This window comes from Odontesthes bonariensis, chromosome 4 (genome assembly GCF_027942865.1).
Source record: "Odontesthes bonariensis isolate fOdoBon6 chromosome 4, fOdoBon6.hap1, whole genome shotgun sequence".
Taxonomy (NCBI): Eukaryota; Metazoa; Chordata; class Actinopteri; order Atheriniformes; family Atherinopsidae; genus Odontesthes; species Odontesthes bonariensis.
The window spans coordinates 13,118,842-13,139,987 of NC_134509.1; the positions used below are offsets into that span (position 1 = coordinate 13,118,842).

The 21,146-nt window shown below is 39.5% G+C and overlaps 2 protein-coding genes across 3 annotated transcripts in view; one reads left to right on the top strand and one right to left on the bottom strand.

Annotated features, from left to right (window-relative positions):
• Nucleotides 1–7,145, bottom strand: part of tbck (TBC1 domain containing kinase) — a 42,903-nt gene extending 35,758 nt beyond the window's left edge. For both annotated transcript variants that reach the window (XM_075463043.1, XM_075463042.1), the window contains exons 1-11: nt 7,011–7,145; nt 6,476–6,695; nt 6,143–6,212; nt 5,791–5,905; nt 3,563–3,636; nt 2,772–2,913; nt 2,552–2,612; nt 2,402–2,463; nt 1,702–1,763; nt 1,309–1,457; nt 255–393 (exon numbers count right to left, since the gene is read on the bottom strand). In XM_075463043.1, the coding sequence (XP_075319158.1) occupies nt 255–393; nt 1,309–1,457; nt 1,702–1,763; nt 2,402–2,463; nt 2,552–2,612; nt 2,772–2,913; nt 3,563–3,636; nt 5,791–5,905; nt 6,143–6,212; nt 6,476–6,668 (1,067 nt within the window). In that variant the 5' untranslated portion in view covers nt 6,669–6,695; nt 7,011–7,145. The remainder of the gene's footprint in view (nt 1–254; nt 394–1,308; nt 1,458–1,701; nt 1,764–2,401; nt 2,464–2,551; nt 2,613–2,771; nt 2,914–3,562; nt 3,637–5,790; nt 5,906–6,142; nt 6,213–6,475; nt 6,696–7,010) is intronic.
• A 310-nt stretch (nt 7,146–7,455) lies between these two features.
• aimp1a (aminoacyl tRNA synthetase complex interacting multifunctional protein 1a) lies at nt 7,456–19,260 on the top strand. The gene is made up of 7 exons (XM_075463046.1): nt 7,456–7,563; nt 10,429–10,559; nt 10,915–11,028; nt 12,846–13,007; nt 13,919–14,127; nt 16,110–16,278; nt 18,958–19,260. Coding segments are annotated over exons 1-7 (954 nt in total). The 5' UTR covers nt 7,456–7,561; the 3' UTR covers nt 19,125–19,260.
• Nucleotides 19,261–21,146: the final 1,886 nt, after the last annotated feature.

Consider the following 21,146-nt stretch of genomic DNA (forward strand, 5'->3'; position numbering starts at 1 on the left):
AGATGCCTCTGCTTTCTGCCTACGCCCCCCTCTGTCGGCTCTCTGCTCCGTGTGCGCACACGGTTCTACCGGCTTTGGATGAAGCACTGACGGAATGGGGAGGGGGGGGTGGAGCTTAGAGGAGGGGACACTTTCGAACCTTGCTAGCTCTCTTGCTAGCTCTCTAGGATTACCTACCATAGCTTTAACATTCTCAAAAATGTGCAAATACCAGAGGAAGTATTCTTGTGTGTTTGTGCATGTGTGTGATATACTTGGGCAGAGTGCAGATTGGAGGTTTAGACTGGATGATTCCCTTGTTGGTCAGCTCCTTTTCGAGGTCACCCCCAGCTAAACACCACAAATGGTACAACTCATCTATGCCCCGCTCTGACAGGTAGTCCTCATCATCATCTAATGGCAGACACACAACAAAAATGAATAAACATTTGCTAGCAGTCATGGTTGACACAACAGAATAATATCGACAATAGGGGAACAATTTTTGTCAGCAAGGTGGAATGAAAAAATTTTTTCAGAATCAATTTGTTTAACCTACATGGTATTGAATGAATTTCTAAAACGCATTCTTGGATAAAATCAAAAAGGTCCCTAGTAATAAATGTCACATTTTTTATTTCCGCTGGCCTGAAACAAATAGATCTAAAACAGCAAATCTGAGTAAAGAAGCAAATAATAGAAGCAAATATCTGGACATTGTGAACAGAAAATGTTTATAGGGCTATACGTTAAAAAGAGCAGAGAAAAAAAAAAAAGAGAAAAAGTGCTATTTGATTCAAAAAAGAACATACAGTCGGCAGCAAAAGTAATTCTACCCCTATTTCATGCGATTTCCCACAGTTGTGTTTTACAGATTTCAGAGTAGAACAAAGTAGACAATGAGCAGTTTCTGAAAATAGAACATTAAGGCAAACGTACAAGAATTTAAGGAGACCTGCAATGATAAAGCAACTGGTATTAGAACTTTATGCAGTTATTGTTTAGCTCATTTTCATTGGAATCAAAAAATATATGCATGCATGTACATATATTCAGTTCTAATATATTCATATATATATATATATATATATACACAGTATGTATTACAAACAGTTCTAATGAACTTGGAAGTTGTAGTGATGTTCTACTTGACACTACAGATAGTTGTATGTATGTGCAAATGTTGTAAATATTGATGAAGGTATAATTAGTAAAAGCCATTTCAAGACAAAGCGGCTTTAAGATTTTGTATTTTTGAGAGTTTTAATCAAAGGAAAGAACCCAGTAAGTGAAAGTTTCCGTGTCCATTTGTGTGTACTTGGAGGAGACCTTTGCAAAGGTCACTGATGTCGTCTGGGAGCTCCAGATGTGCGCAGCGCAAGGAAGATGAAAACAGGCTGACAGGCTGCTGGAAAGGTGTGTAGTGGCAGGAAATGCCATTAAACAAAGGGTCTCCCAGTAGCTCTGCAGGGGTTGGTCTAGTGTATGCATAAAGGACAAAGATATAAGGTCATAACAGCAAATGATCCAAAATCACAGTGAGCTTCAGAGTTGAAGGCTAGGTCATAAAAGTTGTTTATCACTGTGCCTGTTGATAGCTTTGACTCACTTAATTTCTCTGTTTCATCTTAGCATGATGGAATCCACTCTAATGTTTAAGACTCAAATCAAATGGTAAATGCCCTGCATCAGGATATGAAAAGCATGTGAAACTGTATTTACCTTTTAGATGGAAGAAAAGTCAAGCATTTCCTCAATAACTCAAGAACATTCTCAGGCAGCTCCTGTTAATATGATGCAAAGTATATTAGCTACCGCAAAGTAAACACGGCTCAGGAAGTGTGCCTCATACATCTGATAAGTCCAAAAAGAATAAATAATCAAGATATATTATAAAGTTTTTACACAATTAGATGTGTGGCATCAAAATAGAGCAGATTGCTGTAATTCTTCAGGATGAGGATAGACTAGACAGGTTGATGGATCAGGAACTCTATCGTATCCTCTACAGAGAAATCTTGAACGGTGTCTTCATACATTTATTTCTACTGTATACAGCTGTCTGTATCTAATTCTTGTACATTGGCAGATTTGACAATAGAGCAGACTTTAACTAAAGTTAGCTATCATATGAATGACGTTTTAAATAGGAATAGTTTTGCTTACTGTATTAAATCAAATTAATTTGGATCAACGTAACTAATCAATCTATATATCTATAGAACAAGACTCAAGAGGAATGAACACAGAGCCTTTAGGAAACTTTCCCTTTCATAAGTATAAATAAATCAGGGGTAAAGGAAACCTGGACCTGGACTCACTTCAATGATACCTTTAGTGATAACAACTAATTTTACAGAAAAGGCAAAAAATAAACATGACTTCATGACTAAGGTTATGTATCCAGTGTTTATAGGTTTACCTTAATGGTATCCAAACATCCATGTTCCTCAGCAAGGACTGTGACAATGTCATCCATGCAACCTAACAGAAACAATATCACAGCTTAAGCCCGACTGAGCTTTAAACCATATTGCTCAGCACTTAGAATATTTGCATCTTTCTTACTCACCTAATGTCAAAATGAATTTCAGTTTCTCACTTATATCAAACTTCTGCCAGAGTCTTCTGCCCTAAAATTGATTAACAGCGTTAGATTTTAAGAAGAAAGCCCTATGTACAGCATGAATTTAGGTTAAATACCAAAAGCTTTGAAAAAAAAAAAAAAAAAAGGAAAGGTCTTGGAAGAACACTGCCTCTCTTGTATGAAGAGGTTTATCAAGGATTCTTACAGCACACAATTCAAAGAGCAAAACTCCAAGAGACCAGACATCGGTCTTGGGTCCTGAGGGCAGTGGAGCTTCATCATGTGATGGATCACTGGGGTGGAAGGAGCCCTGGGCGATCACCTCTGGAGAGAGGTATGATGGGTAGCTGGGGTCAAAATGACAAAGCAGATAAGCACATCACTTTGTCAGCCAGTAAACAACGGCTCTTAATGCTGTCCTGGATTTGCCAGTTAATTAATCTGAGCTGATTTAACAGCTTAGTGCATAATAGTTGTTGTTTACGTAAATAAATCTTGGTTTTTTTTTCCCCTTTCACTTATGTCTAATGTGACATAATTACTGCACAATATTCTTCAAATGACAGCTACTCTATGCAAAGTGATTATACAAACATCCAAACAGCCATTTCTTCATAAGGTCTGCAGATCTGTTTGACTGCATTTCCCTGCCAGATGTTTTATTGAATGTTATGAGTATGCTGCGTCATTCCTTCACTCGGTCTGCAAAAGGATATTAACCGGACACACTGTACAGAACACAAAGGCCTTTGGATGGGGATAAAAGTGCAATGATTTGTTACAGCTCTAAACCAGGAAGCTATCCAATGCCCCCAAAACTCTGTCTCTGTAGAAAAGGAATCATCAATCTGCAATATTTATCTATGTTTTGGTATATTACCTTTTAGATTTGTGTGTGTTTCTAACTGGGGGGGGGGACAAAAGCAAAATAAAAAAGTAAACCCTTTAACCCCTGGAAGACATCTAACTGTGATGCTTAGTGAGAAAAAGACGTACCCAATGGGAAAATCGACATCTGCCCCATGATCAGTCATGTGATAAAGGCCAAACTTTGCCAGCTTGACATTTCCCTACAAAAACAAAAACATTTATCTTTGAGTGACAGTTTTACAGTTCGACAAGTTCTTATTTACAGCACCAATCTCAAAAAGTTAGGATGCTGTGCTAAAGCTGATTGCTGAGATTTGATATCCAAGTAAATCAAGACCAACATTTGTCATATCAAATGTTGGAAATGTGTGTGTGTGTGTGGGGGGGGGGGATGACACACTGAACGAGATGAACTGCTGTAGTTTAAAAAAGGACACGCTTCCCCATTCTTATTGATATCAGAAGACATATTCTGAACATAAATAAGCAAATGAAAAAAAATGGGAAAACTCAAAAACCCTGTCATTTTGTTTGAAGCTACCTAGGTCTGAACATATGTTATTAAGGTATCCATTCACATTTGCAGGGTTCCGCAGGCTTTTCTAATAACATAAAACAAACACTCGAGGAATGGACTGACAGTGAGACCCAGGGTTTGTGGAGGTTTGTGGAGGTTTATGGAGCCGATATCTGATGGAGGAATTCAAAGTGATTCTGACAGGAATAGGAATTTCTGATAGGAAATGATCGGAAGAGCATTACGTCAGCATTACTGTCTGTGGTGCAGCGTTTTACCAAACTGGGTGAGTTCAACAACAACAACAACTCGGAAAGAGATTGGACTTCAAAGAGGGATCAGTACCAACTGTCTGTGGCCAAACTACAAAAAAGGGAAATGTAAGCATTTGAGAATAAAACTAAAAGTCAATTTAAATTTTTTTTTATTTCAGTTTGATGTGCGGTAGTGAGAGTTTGGTTTGCTGTGTGTGCTAGTGTGAGCTCTCTGGTTGGATACATAATGTGCTACAAGTATAATGAGGGGGTGGAGTTGAGTGGAGTCGAGTGTCTCATTTCACTTCGTTAGAACCACTGTTGAAAAAAGAGCTGTCGCGCCATTTCTCTGTGCCATTTTGACCAAATCATGTCAACCTCAAGAAATCTTGTCAACTTGTAAGAAAAGGGCATAAGTCTCCGTTAAGCTGTTCCTTTTGTGTGAGTGTTTTTTACCCACTCCTTGTTGCACCAAACTTTTCAGTGGGCAGTAGGTCTGGAAAGGAGGCAGGCCAGTTCAGCACTCTTTTAATTAGAGTCAAGCTGTTGTGGCATGCGCTACATTTACTTCAATTTTGCCTTGTTGAAATAAGCAAAACCTTCTTTGAAAAAGACACCTGTATGGCGACATATGTTGCTCTAAGTCCTCTACATATTCTTCAGGATTAATGTTTCCATTCTGTAACGTCATGCTATTATTATTATTATTATATTTAATTCAATTCAATTCAATTCAAAAATACTTTATTTATCCCAGAGGTAAATTAAATGTTGATGTAGCTCAATTAAATCAAGGAGTTATTATAGATGCTGATGGCTGTGGGCAGGAAAGATTTCCTGTAGCGGTCCGTTTTGCATCCAAACTGAAGAAGCCTTTGACTGAAGAGACTCTGTTTTCCGATAACAGTCTCATGGAGAGGATGTTCAGGGTTGTCCATAATTCTCTTGATTTTATGCAAAATCCTTCTTTGCATTATTGTCTCCAGAGGTTCCACAGTCGTCCCCAGAAATTATTTATTATTATTATTTCCATTCTGTAACTAACCAACTAGCCAGATGGTTAGTTTTCGCTTTATCTAGAGACAGCTGTGTGTATGACAAGTAATATATTTGTAATCAGAATTTCAACTTGCTTTCATAAATGCTGTGACTAACAGTGACTGGTTTTCAGACATCTTCCTTTACCCAAGGAGTGATTTTTAATACATAATTGTGCCTGGGGGGGCTGAAGATTAAGGCCATTCATTATAACTCTTTAGCCCTTATGCACGCACATTTCCAGGTTGTCTGAATCTTCTAATCATACTATGTCACATAGTCTAGGATACTCCTTTTATGCACAATCATGTTATTCACTCATCGCCAAATTACGCATTTTGATTTAAAAATCACCAATTTGTTGCTAGGTTTCCAACTTTTTTTTCAAACATGATGCTGGTATCAAATTCAAAAGGAACAAAAATGAAAGCAATTCCCTAAAATTTCCTAATTTCTCAATGGTGCCGTATGTTGTCTGTGTGCTAGTTTTAACAGGGCTGGGATTCAAAAGATGCTTAAACAGTTCAATCGGAGACAAAGAGTACCTTGCAGTCCATGAGCACGTTGTTTGCGCTGAGGGCTCTGTGCACCAAACCATGTTTGTTCATAAACTCCAGACCTTCAAGGACCTCGTAGGCTATTTGAAGCACCTTCTCTGGGCTAACACAAACACAAAGCTTTTAGTGGTTGAACTGGTGACTGTGTCAGACCAAAAAAAAAAAAGCAGATGGACTCATTTACACTTCCAAAACCAAACTATTAGTGAGATCATTTAGTAATACTTGTATGCTTAAATATATCAACTCACCGGTGAAAATAAACAGCAATGGGCTAGACAGTACAGTATATCAAGATTACTGCAATATGGTTCATGTAGAGTGCTCATGATAGTTCTACCTTACGATTTGTCCTTGTTTGAAACCACTTAAACTGCTTGCATAGTGTTCAGCAACAACAATCAGACGTTCTATAGAACAGGAAAAAGAAAAAAATAGAAATAAGCAACTGTAGGTGGAATGAGTCTCAACATAAATCAGTGATTTATGTTGCGTAAGCATATATTGACTATTATACATATCACGCTAATCTAAATCTATCAAGATGAATAAAAATTAATGGTTTATCTATATATTTATTCATTTTTGGTTTCTTTGTTTTGCTTTCCACTGTGCTGAATTTAATTGTAGAGGGGGAAAACAATGCTGTGTATAACAATACAGACTGTCGTACCATGCTTTCCTCTGGAAATGTCCACATATTGGCAGAGTCTGGGGTGAGTGATGGTCTTAAGGATCTGGAAACGTCCCAAGATTTTGATGGAGTTTGGGGTCAGAGGGAGGCCATTGCTACCACAGACATCATGCGGGAGAGCTGAGGCAAAGAAGGTAAAGGCTCCCAACTGGGCATCTTTTAATGGCCTCATTGTACCCTTGGCTCAGACAATGAGGATCTGTAATGTATCGATCAAATTAAATGTGAAAACTATAAAGGAAAGGAACATCTGACCATCAGCATTATATAGTAGATAAATACACAATTTCTCTTTCGTGTCATTTATGTAAAGATCTTAAAACTTAACTGAGGTAAAGACCATGATTAGAGCAAACGCGCTACCACTTGACTTGTCATAAAATCATATTTACGCCAAATGAGACATTTCGATAGCAATGTGTCATGCAGCATGCAAATCAGCTGTGTGTTTGTGGCCAAATTAAACACAGCTGCATCGTCGGCCGACATAAGCCACAAATGTAACGTGCATTACCTTGAAAGCTGAGTTTCTCGCGCTTAATGAATAGGCATTATGCTCATGTCGATTGTTGTGGAAATACTTTTATATTTTAGATTAATTATTTCCTGTCTCTGCGCTGGAAGCGGGCACAGCTGAGTGAACGTGACCACTGACGATATTTTTGTGCGACGAAGCGGTGAAAACCATTTCGAAGACCCAAAAAAAATATTGTTTGACTTTAATCAGTATTCTAAAGTATCCTCAATTAAGTTTTTTTTTTTTTTTTTTGGTTTGGTGTCCTCCTTTTGCGCGAGTAATTTTCTAAATCCATAATTTATAAACAGGCAATTGCTGTCACCTCCTCAAGCCTCGGAGACATTAGATTTGAAGAACATATGGCTGGTCAAGGTAAAGGCAAAACTGTGGGACTACTTCCTCTCCGGATACTGCAAAGATTTACCGGCTGGGGCCTGAAGGAGCTAGCTGCTAGCTGCCTGTTATCCAGCTGCTCGAAAGTAAAAGAGACTGGCGCAGCACCTGTCACCCTCTGCTCTCCCTGAAACGTGTTGGGGTTACCATAGTCCATGTAAGTTTTGAAAGCTTTTATGTCATTACTCAATGCTTATTGTAGACATTTTTGTACAGCTGGCTGTTAATGGCACCACTAATAAGAGTAGCGTGCAGCTAACTTGTGCTAGCTTCACAAGAGGTAGCATTGAATAAAATATTTTCTCCTTCCAATGAGGAAAGTGACTTGATTGCTTTCTGATTTAACTAACGCAACGTTAACAATGCTATATACACAATATCCAGGCTACACAGTTGATTTTATGACGGGGAATAACACTGCCTAAGTAAATTTGATTAGTGTGGAGTGGCCATGAGTTGATCTTTGGATAATAGTCTCTGTTGTTATCTGAGATTAGGTGCCAACAATTATTTACCTTGGTTAATAATTCGACTTGTATTTCGTATTTAATGGATTCTCGATGATCAATTGATGACTTGCTAAGTTGTGTATGTTATTCCGACTAAAGTGTAAAATATATATCTATATATATATCAAGAGGAATACAAAACAAAATAGCAAGTCCTTCGAGCACAGCCCCAGATAACAAATAAGTGATGTGTTATTACTCTGAGCCCTCAATATATATGGGTTGTTCAGACAAATAACATCACTTCTGAAAGGCTAATTAAAGTTCTTGTTTAACCAAATGGCTGTACGAAGTTGAACTGATCTTTCTTTTCACCCAAACTAAACTTTGTAATTACAGCTCAACTCTGCATTTTTGCAGCGGCCGTGCAATCAAATTGGAACATTTCAGTCAGCATTTTATTCAAAAGCAATGAATAAATATATATGGAATCATTTTCAAATGCATCATCAGGCATTTTCACACTAAGATCATTTTGAATTTCTTGCAGATGTTGTACTTTTGAGTGTTGACAAAATATGCTTATTGAAAATATAATTTAACCAAATGTGATACATTTTATGTTTATGTTGTTGTGTATAAACTACCCGTTGGTTTGGAGGGCCAAAAAAAAAAAACACATTTGTTTTTTTGGCAGTGATGACAGTATACGACTCCACTGAGTATGTCTGAATATGTTGTGGTCTCTGGTCATCTGTTTTATTGGCCGTACATAATTTGGTAACTAATTTCATCAGCCTGTGAGCCAGTACAGTCTGCCTGCATGCTACTTTGAAACGTTTGGTGTTTACAAGTAAATAAAAAGACTGTTATTACAGAGCTGCCAAGCTCGCTTTTGTTTGATCACAATAAGAATCAAGTAAGAGGAAGCAGATAGATGTGACTACATCTGCTGCCTAAGGCCAGACATCTCATACTTTCTGCTAAATTAAAACTTGTAAGGCCTTCTAATGCCCTTCGGGTGGTGCTGGCACACTATACTCGCTTTTTTTTTTTTTTTTTTTCTACTTGGCTGACTGTAAGTTTTCTCTTACCGTATGAACCTGCTGTGCAAATTAAACATAAGAGGAAATGCAGGGAAGAAGGCGAGAAAGCTGGCAGCTAAATGCAACATATTTGCATGTTTGATTCAGGCCAAATGCGTGGCTTTAGAATTGCTATACATTGTTTATCTTTGGTATTCATATTTCAGAATGAGTGTCTACATAGATTTCTATTCTCTACTTTCAATAGCAAATAGCTAGACAAACTTCTGCTGAACCATGTAGTAGCATACTGAGTTTATGAAGTTGTAAAGCAGAATGAATTAAAGAAGGCGTTGCTTTCACACAGTGAGGACGGTAAATTATGAAGGTTGTTGAAAGGCCGGCCACTTCTAACACTGTCAACACTTTTGAATGTTTCCATCTAAACTACACTTGCGCAGTCTTTATTATTGCCTTGGAAGTTCTGATCCATTTTCTTTTTTTCCAGTTTTTTTTGTGAGCAGGTCTTGTTATCACTCCACCACTGGGGCTGTTTAAATCAATTCAAATATTCAACAAACAATGCTTTGATCCTTGATTTTTATCAACTCCAGCTCTTTTGTGTTTCTAATTTCCTCGTTCCTCAGCGTTTTTTCATCTTCAGCCAGCTGTTGTATTCCAGCGCCTCCCTAATATTGTGCGTAAGAAGTTGTTTTTCCTCTGTGTCTCAGCCTTAAAATCCCTCTTTTCAATGCAGCATTATTTAGGAGCCTTACCCTCCAGCTGAGGACAAACTATTCACTTCACAACTGTGAAAGACTCGTAGAATTGCAGACTCTCTGAGGTCTTTAATCACTGTTACAGAATCCTTCGAATTTGCCTTGAATCATGATTTGAGGGATGGATTCTTGTCATTTTTCTGAAAGTCTACCAGTGTTCCTCTCACTCTGTATGTTTACTTTCTTGTGGACAGTGGTCTATTTTGGATGATCAGCCAAAGTATTAGCGATGAAATGAAAAACATATTCTAAACATGATCATAGACGTATTGCAATCAGAAAGTCTCCACGTTATTTGTGTCTATTCCGATATTCGATGCTTAAGATGGTGAAATCCTGTTTTCTATGAAGATGCGTTCCACAAAAATCAGTCTGATGTACACGATGCCCTTTAGCCGTACACAGTAAACCTGTAACACATGCCACTGCTGTGGAAATTATAGTGTTCTGTTTTTGTTGAGACTATGTGAGGCCAGTTGACTGAACTCTGTGGTCACTTTTGGAGGCTGTAGTTTGTGGTGGCATTGTACTGGAATGCAAACCTTGTAACTCAAATATATCTTTGTAAACGTTGAGCTCGTTACTCTGGAAGACCATCTGTTTTAACACCGTCACTGTTTCTTAAGTTCATTTAAAGCAAGGAATTGGGTGACATCACTGTATGCTAGTAATTAACAACAAATTTAATCAGCAACATTACCGTTGCACATAACATTCCCAAACAGCGGCAGCAGATCTAACGGATGCAACGTTTTCTGTTTTCTGTTAGGTTTTTAGCTCGCTCATTGGTCAAGATGTCGAGTCACAATCCTTTGTTAAGGCTTGAGCAGCGAGCGGCTGAGGCTGACCAGATCATCGAGTACCTCAAACAACAAGTCCAGCTACTGAAGGAAAAAGCAAGTAAGACGCATTCAAGGAAACGGACGTATTTGATATCGTGTACATGACAGACATTTACATCTGTACGTAAGAGACATTTACAGGGGAAAACGTCTGAATGCTTGATCACAAACGGATATAAAGAAATCACAAATGTTGGTTATTTTTCACTCTATTGTCAAAAATCAGGTGACACATGGAGCAATTTCCAGTGATTTTGATCATTTCTGTTCGGTCAAAAATTTGACTTATTTTCCGATTTTAAAGTTTAGTTTGGTCCAACCTCGGCATGCTTCAGCTATGCTTGAAGCGCTTCCTGTGGGGAGGAAAGGTGTATTTCCGTGCTGATTAGTAACATAAATTCGCCTTTTTGCAGTTTCTCAGGCCAGTGTCAGAGAGGAGAAGAAACTGATGATGGAGAACGCCAAATTAAAGAACGACATCGAGCAGCTGAAGAATCAATTGCTGGAGAAAGAAAAGAGGAGAGGTGGTATGTATTTCTACCGGCAAGACTTCCCGCAGATTACCAAAGATCTTGTTGTTCTCTGTATTTAATTGCAGAAATGTTTGTGTGAGCCTTACTTGAGAGCATTTGATGTCAGTTGTTGCTCATTACAGCTTTTGTATGGTTTGTCCTATCAATGATATCATCGTGCGCATTCTCGCCCGAAAGCCCATTACAACTAGCCCTTTATTTGTTTTTATTTCAAGCATCCCCACTGCTTTAAGAGTTCCCATTCGGCTGATGGGGACAACATGTGTATCAACTATTGTGCCACTGACAAAGCTTGGTATTAAAGGGCTCAAATCATTTAATGTTTTCCAGAAAGGATTTACATGGGGGGGGGGGGGGTCTGGGTCTGGAAGAAACGAGAGAAAGAGACCTTACTAAAATTAGAATGCTGTAGGAATGTGTTCCAATACACTGGAGACAAAAACAAAAAAAAAGAAAAGAAAAATAGTGACAACTGAAGGCGACTGTCGGGTTTCTGTTATACCCAGTATTGGATCCATCAAATCGTGTTGTTTTGTTAAGCATAACAATCCACAGAAAAAAAAGAGCTGTATTATCCACTTGGATTGATTTGGTGTAATTTTACAAAGTTTCTGTATTTCCTCCTCACTGGAGCCTCAAGTTTTTCTGCTACTTATTTAAAGCATGAATCAAAGTTATTGACTTGCACTTCAAGTGCAAACTCGAGGCTTCACCTAACAGTTTCGCATGTAAAGTCCTTCAGTGCCTCGGTGGACAGGGCTTTTATCGAGGGGCATTTACAGGCAAAACATATGCAATGATAGCTGGTGGGGATTTACGGACAACAAAGCAAAGTGGATCATAGAGAATGGATCAAACAACACGAATGAAACTTTAAGCACTGAAACGATGTGCATAACCGAACGGTACGATTGCATTATTAACACTGGCTAACTTTGTACTTTTCTGTCTTTGTTGCCTGTACCTTTGTAATCTAGACTCAGCTTATAAGTGACTCCTTCATGTGTTTGTTCATTTATTTATTTAAGAGTAAATGCAACATACACATTCGACAGACAATCAGCAAAATGCCCAAGACCTCTGGAGCAACTCTTAATTTGTGTAGCCATCCAGCCATTTTGTCGGGGCATTGCCTATTTCAGTCACCGCTTGTATCATATGTGATATTGTCTAAGAAAAAGGTTAACGTTAAAAAAAACGGGGCGGGGGGTAACTTAAGAGGAAACTTAATGGGAATGTTAAAGTCTTAGAAGTTATTGCCTGCAATTTCAAGGTAAACCGGAAAGGTCCTGCTCTCAGGTCTCAACATAGAATTAAGTTAATTAAAAGCATTATGGAGACAGCGGTGTGCCTACAGACCTATGTTTGTCAGACACAGGCACAAGATTTTGTGGGAATTCAAACATCAGGCGCCTTTAAATGAGGGGTTATTTTTCTCTGCAGGCTTATTGTAGGACATTGTTCCCTGCTTTATGGTCCCATTTTTCTCCTTTCCATCAACTTGGACACTGTCATTTTCCCATCCACACTGTTTGCATCACGGGAACAGTCCTCCCACTGAGTGTGTAAATAAAGCTCCCCCTGTATCATTTTGTTGTATTATGTTGATGCCTGCACCTATGTGCGTGAAGAGGAACAATAAGGACGTTGTGTATCTTCTTCATTCGCAGTGTCAGTTGTGTCTGTTCTGCAGCGATGTTGCTATGCTCTTGTCTGTCCTTTCATTCACAATGAATTTGGGATTCCACGAGTGTGTGTTTTTTGTATTGTTTCTTGAAAGCTGTTGTATTCATCATTTGTTCTTCCTGTAGTGCAGGACGTTGCCATGCCATCAGGTGACACTGGTGTTGAGCTTTGTTCAAAGCCCACCCCTGCCAAACCCTCCGGTCCGGCACCGTCTGCTGTTGCCCCTGCAGCAGTCCAGAGCCCCCCTCCAAAAGACGAGGGCAAAAAGAAGAAGCAAGAGAAAAAAGGTGCGGAGTACGGGTCTTGTTATTTATCCACTCAGATAAAAACCCATCTCAAAGCGTAAATTCTGCCTGTAGAGATATATTTTTTTCGTTTGTTTGTTTCAAATCTGTACATGTATCCATTTTTTTCTGTACTCTCTCTCCAAATTACAAAACATGTTCCAGTTGTAAACAATGAGCCCCGAAACTGCGCAATACAGGTTTTTGAGATAAAAAAAAAAAGTGCACATGAAGAGTACCCTGATGTTCCGAGTCCACAGTCGGAGCTTTTCAAAGCAGTGGTGCTTGATCAGTGTTTTAGTGTTTACGTTTTTTAAGTAGAATTTGTGCAGTGTGCTGTAAAGAGACAGCAGGGTAAGCTGAGAGCTCAGAGGAGGCTGTTCGTGTGCAGCTTGGCATAAAACGAGACCAATATGGTGCAGGTGGGTCTGTTTGGGGAGCATTCCTGTATGAGTGCGCCGTTTGTGGCAGGCAAAGTTTTACTGTGTCTCCAAATAAATAAAAAAATAAAATAAAACCCTATGCAAAGCACTGCATTGCTCTGGCTCTGCTAAACTTCAACAAGCTGCCGTGGAGCCTAAATAATCTCTGTCTCTATAATATACTCTAATTTCACCCACATGCACTCTTAGGTAATGAAACTTGGCACCAACTGATTGAAAGTTAATTAGCAGTTTGTAACACCATTTTAATGGGTTAGTACCCTAAGGCATCGTTCAGATTACAGGATTTTCAGTGTTGTCAGATCATCACATATAAGTTATAGCCAGGTCGTACTTTTTCACCACACTGATTTCCCCCAGACTCATCTGACTGCTCTCTGTCAAGCAGTTACAGTTGCCATGTAGACAAGTCTCACCTTCTACGGTAATACTCTACAATTTGTTTTATTCATTGTTCTGTTTTTACTGCAGGAGGGGAGAAAGTGGAAAAGAAACAGGCAGCACCCGGCCAAGAGGAAGTCAAGGTGGACGTGTCTCGCCTGGACTTGCGTGTCGGTCGCATAATCACAGCTGAGAAGCATCCGGATGCGGACAGTCTCTACGTGGAGCAGGTTGACGTGGGAGAGGCTGCTCCCAGAACTGTGGTCAGCGGGCTAGTCAAGCACATACCTCTGGACCAGGTACAGAGTCTTAAATACTGACAGTAGAGGTTCAGGGGAACTGTGTCAACTGAATAAATGAAAGACTAGAGTTAAGCTTCTCCAGCAGCGTTTTCCTGCGAGTGAAGCAGATGTAGAATTCCATAAAAGGAAGATTTTTATATTGGTTTGCACACACACACACACATACACATACAGTATCTGAAAGCTGTCTTCATAAGCAAAGACAGTGGCTTGTATTAAAGGTTTCATGATGGTTCTGCTCAGCAACTTTGTGTTTATAATGGACAGGATCTCCATCGATTAACTGTGTTCATAGTATCATGGGGGGGACGGCATTTCATGATATCTAAATATAAAGCATCATTAACTTTTACGCTTGTCAGTATTGAGTGTCTCATTACGTTTCTTCACCAGAGGGCCTTTGTGCATTACACTTGCATTACGCTGTGTCTTGCAAAATCTTTCCAAACTCTGGCTGAGAGAACTCACCTAAAGATTAAATGTTTTTTCCATTCACACGAATAATTATTTTAGGCAACGGGAAACGTAAAGCTGGCTGTAGATGGCAGAAACCCCACTGCAGTTGTTGCCTTTAACATTGCTACTTAAAGATTTTGTCCGATGTTGCTGAAATGAAGCCAGCAGCTGGGAAACCTTCTCATCACTGCTGGTTGACATGAGGTCCTGTTTTTTGTTGCGTTTCGGTCACTTTCAGTCTCATTCCATTGTCTAATAAAAAGTGATGTCCACGAGTAAGGATTTATTTGTATTCTGTGGAGAGTTCAAGTGAGCACAAAGAGTGAGAGAGAAACAAATCTAACATGATAGTTACGGCCATAGCAATGCTACTTTTAATCCCATTTGTTTTAATGAAGGGAAATTGCCCTTAAAACTAAAAGTGGTAAAAATCGAATGGGATTTTCACAGAGAATTGTTCACTCTTTCAGCCAACAATGGCATACTTGGCTCGTGTTATCTTTAACTTAGAAACTTTTTAAAGTTCTGAGAATTGGCTGCAGACGAGGTAATAATGGTCGTCTGCAGCCAGCAGCTTAAAGATGGACAGTCGCTTATGGAGGGATATGCTAAGGGTGTTAACGGTACATTTGGGACCTCACTCAGAGCGTGGAACCTAAGAAATAATGTCATTTTCTAAACCTATGAAATGGATTTCTGTATTAAAGCAGTAACAATAAGTTGCAGACTCATGAAGTGCTTTATGATTCCACTTTGACTGGCCAGAGCACTGCTGTCTTTTGTGTGTTTGTGTCAGTTACAGAGTCAATAAAGCCACAATCAAAAACCTGTCTTGACTTTCTGGTTAACTGCTATAGATATTGCTTATTATCTATCCGTCTGTCAAGCAGGAGGGAAATATGAGGTGTTACACAATTGGTTTTCTGTCTGTACTGCTAAGTGTGGATAATGTGCACAGTTCTGAAAAACAAGCCTTGGACCGGATAATCATAGAATAACTGTTAGGACAAGTTTCCACAGTACAAATGAAATATTGCTCAAATTGAACTGTCTATTTTTGTAAATGTTGTTCCTTCAGCTTGCCAAAACTTTCCACAGATGAAAAATGAAAGGTGCCACCAAAACCTTGCGAAAGCGATGAGTGATGTATTTATTTATATATTTTTTCCTTTCTTTCTTTTTCTGAGCAGTTTCTCAAAAGATATGAAGAAAGATGTGATTATTCTGTTAGATCTGGCATACATCAACTCTGGAATGTTATATTTTTAAATGATGGTAAATCACAGAGGCTTATGGACCCACAAGTCAAATGTTTTCTTGTGTGCTCCTTTTTTGGTTTTTGAAATAAGGCAAACAGAAATTAAAGCATGTAAACCCTGGGACACGGTATCTTTTGATTAGTTGATTGGATTTGGCATTGTTGCGTCTGTTAGAATGTGATGGACTCTCTTTTTTTCTTTTCTCTGTTTAAAATGATATACAGGCTATTTAAAATGACTTGAATCTTTTATCCCTCCATATAGATGCAGAGCCGCATGGCAGTATTGATGTGTAACCTTAAGCCGGCCAAGATGAGAGGAGTGGTGTCGCAGGCTATGGTCATGTGTGCAAGCTCGCCAGACAAGGTTGAAATCCTTGATCCTCCAAGTGGAGCGTCACCAGGGGACAGAGTTACTTTCCAGGGCTTCCCAGGTACCAAATAACCTCATCACTATTGTTTACTTATCCCAATCGATGGGATTAGGAATGTGTGTCCCAAGGATTTCTAGCACTATGAATCTTTAACCACCACCATGTGGCTTTCTGTAATTGTCGTGACTAACTTGGGCCTAAAAAGATTTCTCTTTACCGTGTCTGCAAAATGCCTCTGTCTTAAAGAAGTGAGGTGTGACATTGAACCTTTTTGCAGCCAGCAACAACACAGCAGTTTGAACGTTCACGTGTCGGTTTTCACGCCAGTCTCAAAGCTCACATTGAAGGACACGTCGGTTTTGTTTGGCCATGGCTAAATGGCCCGTGACTGCTGATTTTTAGCGGCTAATCAGCGCTCATTGCTTGGAACGTAACCTAATCTTTTTGTAATTTCTTGGGAAAATAAGTGTCCTAATTGTCATGTTTAGTTCAACTAATGTAAATGATTTTGGAGAAAAGGAGGGGGAGGGGGAGGGGGAGGGGGGGGGGGCAAATATGTGGAGCTAATTTCCTATCGATTAACAAATAAACCAGACCATAAAAAAAAATTCATGACTAAAACCGAGTTTCTTCACAGAGTCCGAAACTTGCACGTCCTTTTCATTTTTTCCAGACTTGTGATATTGTGACGACATGTCACCATCTCTTCTGTAAATCTCAACAATCAAGAAAATATACGCGTGCTTATGAACCTGATTTCCGCGCCCGTCTTTGGCAGTGAATGGAACCAGACACTCCCCTGACTTGGCAACCATTGGCGACCCTTTTCAGCTTCCCCAAAAAGGCCAGCATACTTGAATCAGTGGCTCTAAGATTACCGGGAACTCAGTTGGGAAAAGGCTTGGATTTATTCGCTACAAATCACAAACGACAGTTTTATAAACAAGAATTAGTAAGATTTTGGCTTTGTGGGGAAACTGAAGCTGAAAGTCGAATCTGTTCCACTACTAAAAGGTCACGAATCTGAGCCTCAAGTAACAAGGGAAGTTTGTTTCAGATGCTGTGTTGGCAGTGGACGCATGAATGGATTTTAGTACAAACACTGAGCTAAAAGAGCTGATGGCTCTTTATGTCAATAAATGTATTCATGAGACACCTGAACATATTAATTTGTTGCTTCTACAGCTGCTCAGAAACACAGAGTTACTCACACACGCAGGTACTGAGCATATTTTACCAATCAGAGATGTCCAGCTGTAATCTATGTCGTGCTGGTTTGTCATGATGCTCACTTTAACATTCAGGGGTCCGGTTCCGGCTCAAACAAGTATGGCTGGATCTCATGTGTCGTCATGCTTGAAAACGTAGAGTGTTTCTCAAAGTTGGCGCCTGTTAATGTGTTGTCGTGGCTTCCTAGCTTGGCAGCTACAGCAGTACGCTTTCACGAGTCAGTCACCCACTTTATCCGCCCCCCTCGGCAAACCTCCAGAACTTCGCCCAATCAGAAAACCTTCAGCCAAATCCTGTCTTTCTCTGGAGGAAAGAGAGCTCCCCTTCGTTTTGAGCCAATTACAAACTATTTGTATTTATGTGTGTTTACAAGGGTGCAAAGCTAATCTAGAGTTCTTTTTGAGAGCGATGACCATGTTGGGTGTTGATGTAAAAGCAGTGAAAGGGATCCTATAAGCACCCACAGCCCATTAGCAGAGATTTCATCACTCTGTACACAAGTCCGAGACACTCAAACTCCTTGATTCTTGAAGTATTTCCTTTAAGGATACAGACAGTGCGGAGTATGGGGGGGTTGTGCACATTCTGAGGTGGTTTTTCACATTGTGTGATGTTCCTTTTTTTATAATATTTTAAAACTGAGGCACTTAACGAGGGCTAGATGACACAAGTTTTGTCATCTTCCCGGTTGTCGTAATTTTTTCCATACCATGGATAAATAACACAAATTCAATTACTGAACTGATCCACTACTGGTGTGAGGACACGCCCACTGCTTACATATTCCCTGACTCGAGTTGATTATCTCTTTCACACTTCTGATTGTTGCCAGTCTTCAGTTGTAAATCAGCAGAAATCGCAGCTTTGAGAGATGAAACCCATTTGTGTCCTCACACCCTGAGATGGCTTTGCTTATCAGGAAAAGTCAACACCAGATAAAACCAGCTAGTGCAAGCCACGATGTTGAGCAACATCAAAACCCAAACTGTCATGAAATGAGAACCCCACCTAATTGTTTTCCTAGATTCTGAGAAATTCTGTTTTGATGTTTCAAATTATGGCTAAGAACAAACAGCTGTTTTTAATAGCTGGCGCTCTAATGGTACATGACAGAAAGTCAAACCACTCACATTTCTGCTTTAGGACATTAAATTATGATTGGCCCGATGAATCATGAATGTAGTCGTTGGCCATTTGCTCACATTTTGTTCCGGCTTTCGCTTCTTACACACATACTTTCTGTTTTTTTGTCAACTGTGAAAATTCAGCGAGTGTGCAGCTTGTCATTTTATATCTTCTCTGACTGACTGCTTGAGTATATTAAAACTTTTCTGGTAGGAAATGCAAGAAAATGTCACAAAAAGTATTTTAAAACAACATTAATTGTGGGATGCACAAACCTGAAATACTGAATGTGACAGATGAGCAGAGGGAAAAGAAACGTGGAGATTCTGATGCATTTAACTTTTTTTGTTTGTTTGTTTGTTTTTTTTTCTCTTTTGACCGCAGGTGAACCAGACAAGGAGCTGAACCCCAAAAAGAAAGTGTGGGAGCAGGTCCAGCCCGACCTGCGCACGGACGCTCAGTGTGTTGCAACCTACAAGGGCGCCGCCTTTGAAGTTGCCGGCAAGGGAGTGTGCAAAGCCCAAACTATGAGCAACAGTGGAATCAAATAAAATAACAGAGCTCCTTGAAATAGCTCAGTGTTTACTTGGCAATCGTCTCCGCTGATGACCATGATGGTGTTGCTCAACAGAATGGTGATGAATGGAAGTAAATGCTTACAAGATGTTCAATAAAGGGTTTGGATTAGCTGGAGTGTTTTTTTTTGGATTTTTTTTGTTTGTTTTTCTTTTCTTTTTTCTTCTCTATAGCTGTGTCCCAAGAATCTGTCCCATGATTGTCACCTCTAAACTAAAACCAGTCAAGATCCATAAAGTGAAATGAAGACGGCTGCGTTTATCCTTTTAATTCCCCGATTTAGTTTCTTCTCCTGAGGCAAATGAGCTTGATTGCGCTTTGATTTTGAGCTTGTAACTGATGGACAAAACCATCAGGACTGAAACAGCCCAACAAAAACATATCAAGTTATCGAGCTTGTGCAAAGATTATTTCGAAGGTTCTGGATCCTAACTCTTGAATCTCCTGACGCACACGTCATTATCTCAGTCCTGATGCAGCAATGCTTTGTTCTACTGCACTCTCGTTGAAGAAAAACGCCTTCCTCTGAAAGTCGAGAGCCATGTGCGAGAACGTTAAATAAAGCCATCCGTAATACCAAAACTAGCTGTCACATCAAAGCATGAAATCACACTGAATTTACAGTCTTCAGACCTCCAAGTAATCTGAAAGTATGCATTCCTGTTAAAGGTCCCTTTTTTTTTTTTTTTTTTTAAGTGTGTCGGTGGAAGAAAAATGATTAACAAGAAGGATGGTCTGACTTTACTGCACTGATGTTTTCAGAGGTCACATTACCTTCTTGAAACAGTGAGTGATGGTTTGCCGCACAAAAATAGCGGCTAACTTTCTGGTGTCTTTTTTTCCTAATGCTGAGAACAGAAGAGCCATTAAGAAGCATTACTTTAAAGGCATATCAAGATGTTTCACAGATTCTTCCCAGGCCATGGTAAGGCGGGGGTGGGGCAGGACAGGGCAGGGCAGGGGGTGAATGCAACACAAGTCAGCTTGAAGAGTTCAGGGGGAATCTATAGCGATGTGGTTCAAGCCCCGTACATGCACTGCACCAAGTTAGGGGTCCATGGGAAAAGGCTGAGGAGCACGCTGCCACTGAGGGAAAAGTACAAAAGGGCAGGACCAATATTTGCAAATTCTTGATAAGGCAATCTTTATGACCTAGTAGGAAAGTCAAAGTTGTTGGGAATGTAGTGCATGAATTAGTTTTATATGCTGAAGTTAAGATAAATTCAGTTAGGGCTCCCTGTTAATTTAAACTAACTACATTACAGAGCCAGCATGTGTGACTTATCTTCAGGCCGTAACTCCCAGCTTTCATATTACTTTACCATATCTCCCTTTTTAATCATTGTTCACAGTTATCTCAGTATAGGTTTAAAGGTCCTCTTTATTGCCTCCTTGCACAAGATTTATTTTATTTATTTATTTATTTTATATCTGGACTTATTTTTAGAAGTTTCAGTGTCTCAATCAGAATTGAGAATATCTGTTTTGCTGCAGCAGTCGTCACCCGCAGCTGCATGAACACCTGCCAAATGGCATTTTAATGTAGGAGGTCATGTTCAGAAACCCTGTATATCTCAAGTGAAATAACTGTTTAGCGATTGTTGGTTAAAACCAAAAAAAAAAATAAGAACAACCTTTGCTTAAACATACTCTAAACTAAACACCTAAACCCACAGTGTTCTGTTTGGGTTTCTCTGCAACCACAAGGAGTGTTGCAAAATGAGTGTTTACTCCGTGATGTTTTGAACCGGACATTTTCTGACTGAAATCTAAGCTGGAATTGTTTCCTTGCGTGACGTAAGAGATTTACCCTTTTGTGTTCGGTCATATGTCATCCACATCTCAGAACCAAAGTTTATTCCTTGTATTTAGTGGACATGGGCAACCAGGACTGATTGGTCTGTAGACTTTGTGTAGGTCTACAGACAACCAATATTAACAAAAGAAGAAGCCATCTTGGCTTATCTTCCAGCTTACATCATCAGTTTGATATGTGC

Bases quoted from the DNA above. Each gene is read 5' to 3' on its own strand.
- aimp1a (XM_075463046.1), top strand. The intron at 11,029-12,845 runs GTATGTATTTCT...TTCTTCCTGTAG, and splicing joins GAAAGAAAAGAGGAGAGGTG to TGCAGGACGTTGCCATGCCA. The intron at 16,279-18,957 runs GTACCAAATAAC...TTTTGACCGCAG, and splicing joins TACTTTCCAGGGCTTCCCAG to GTGAACCAGACAAGGAGCTG.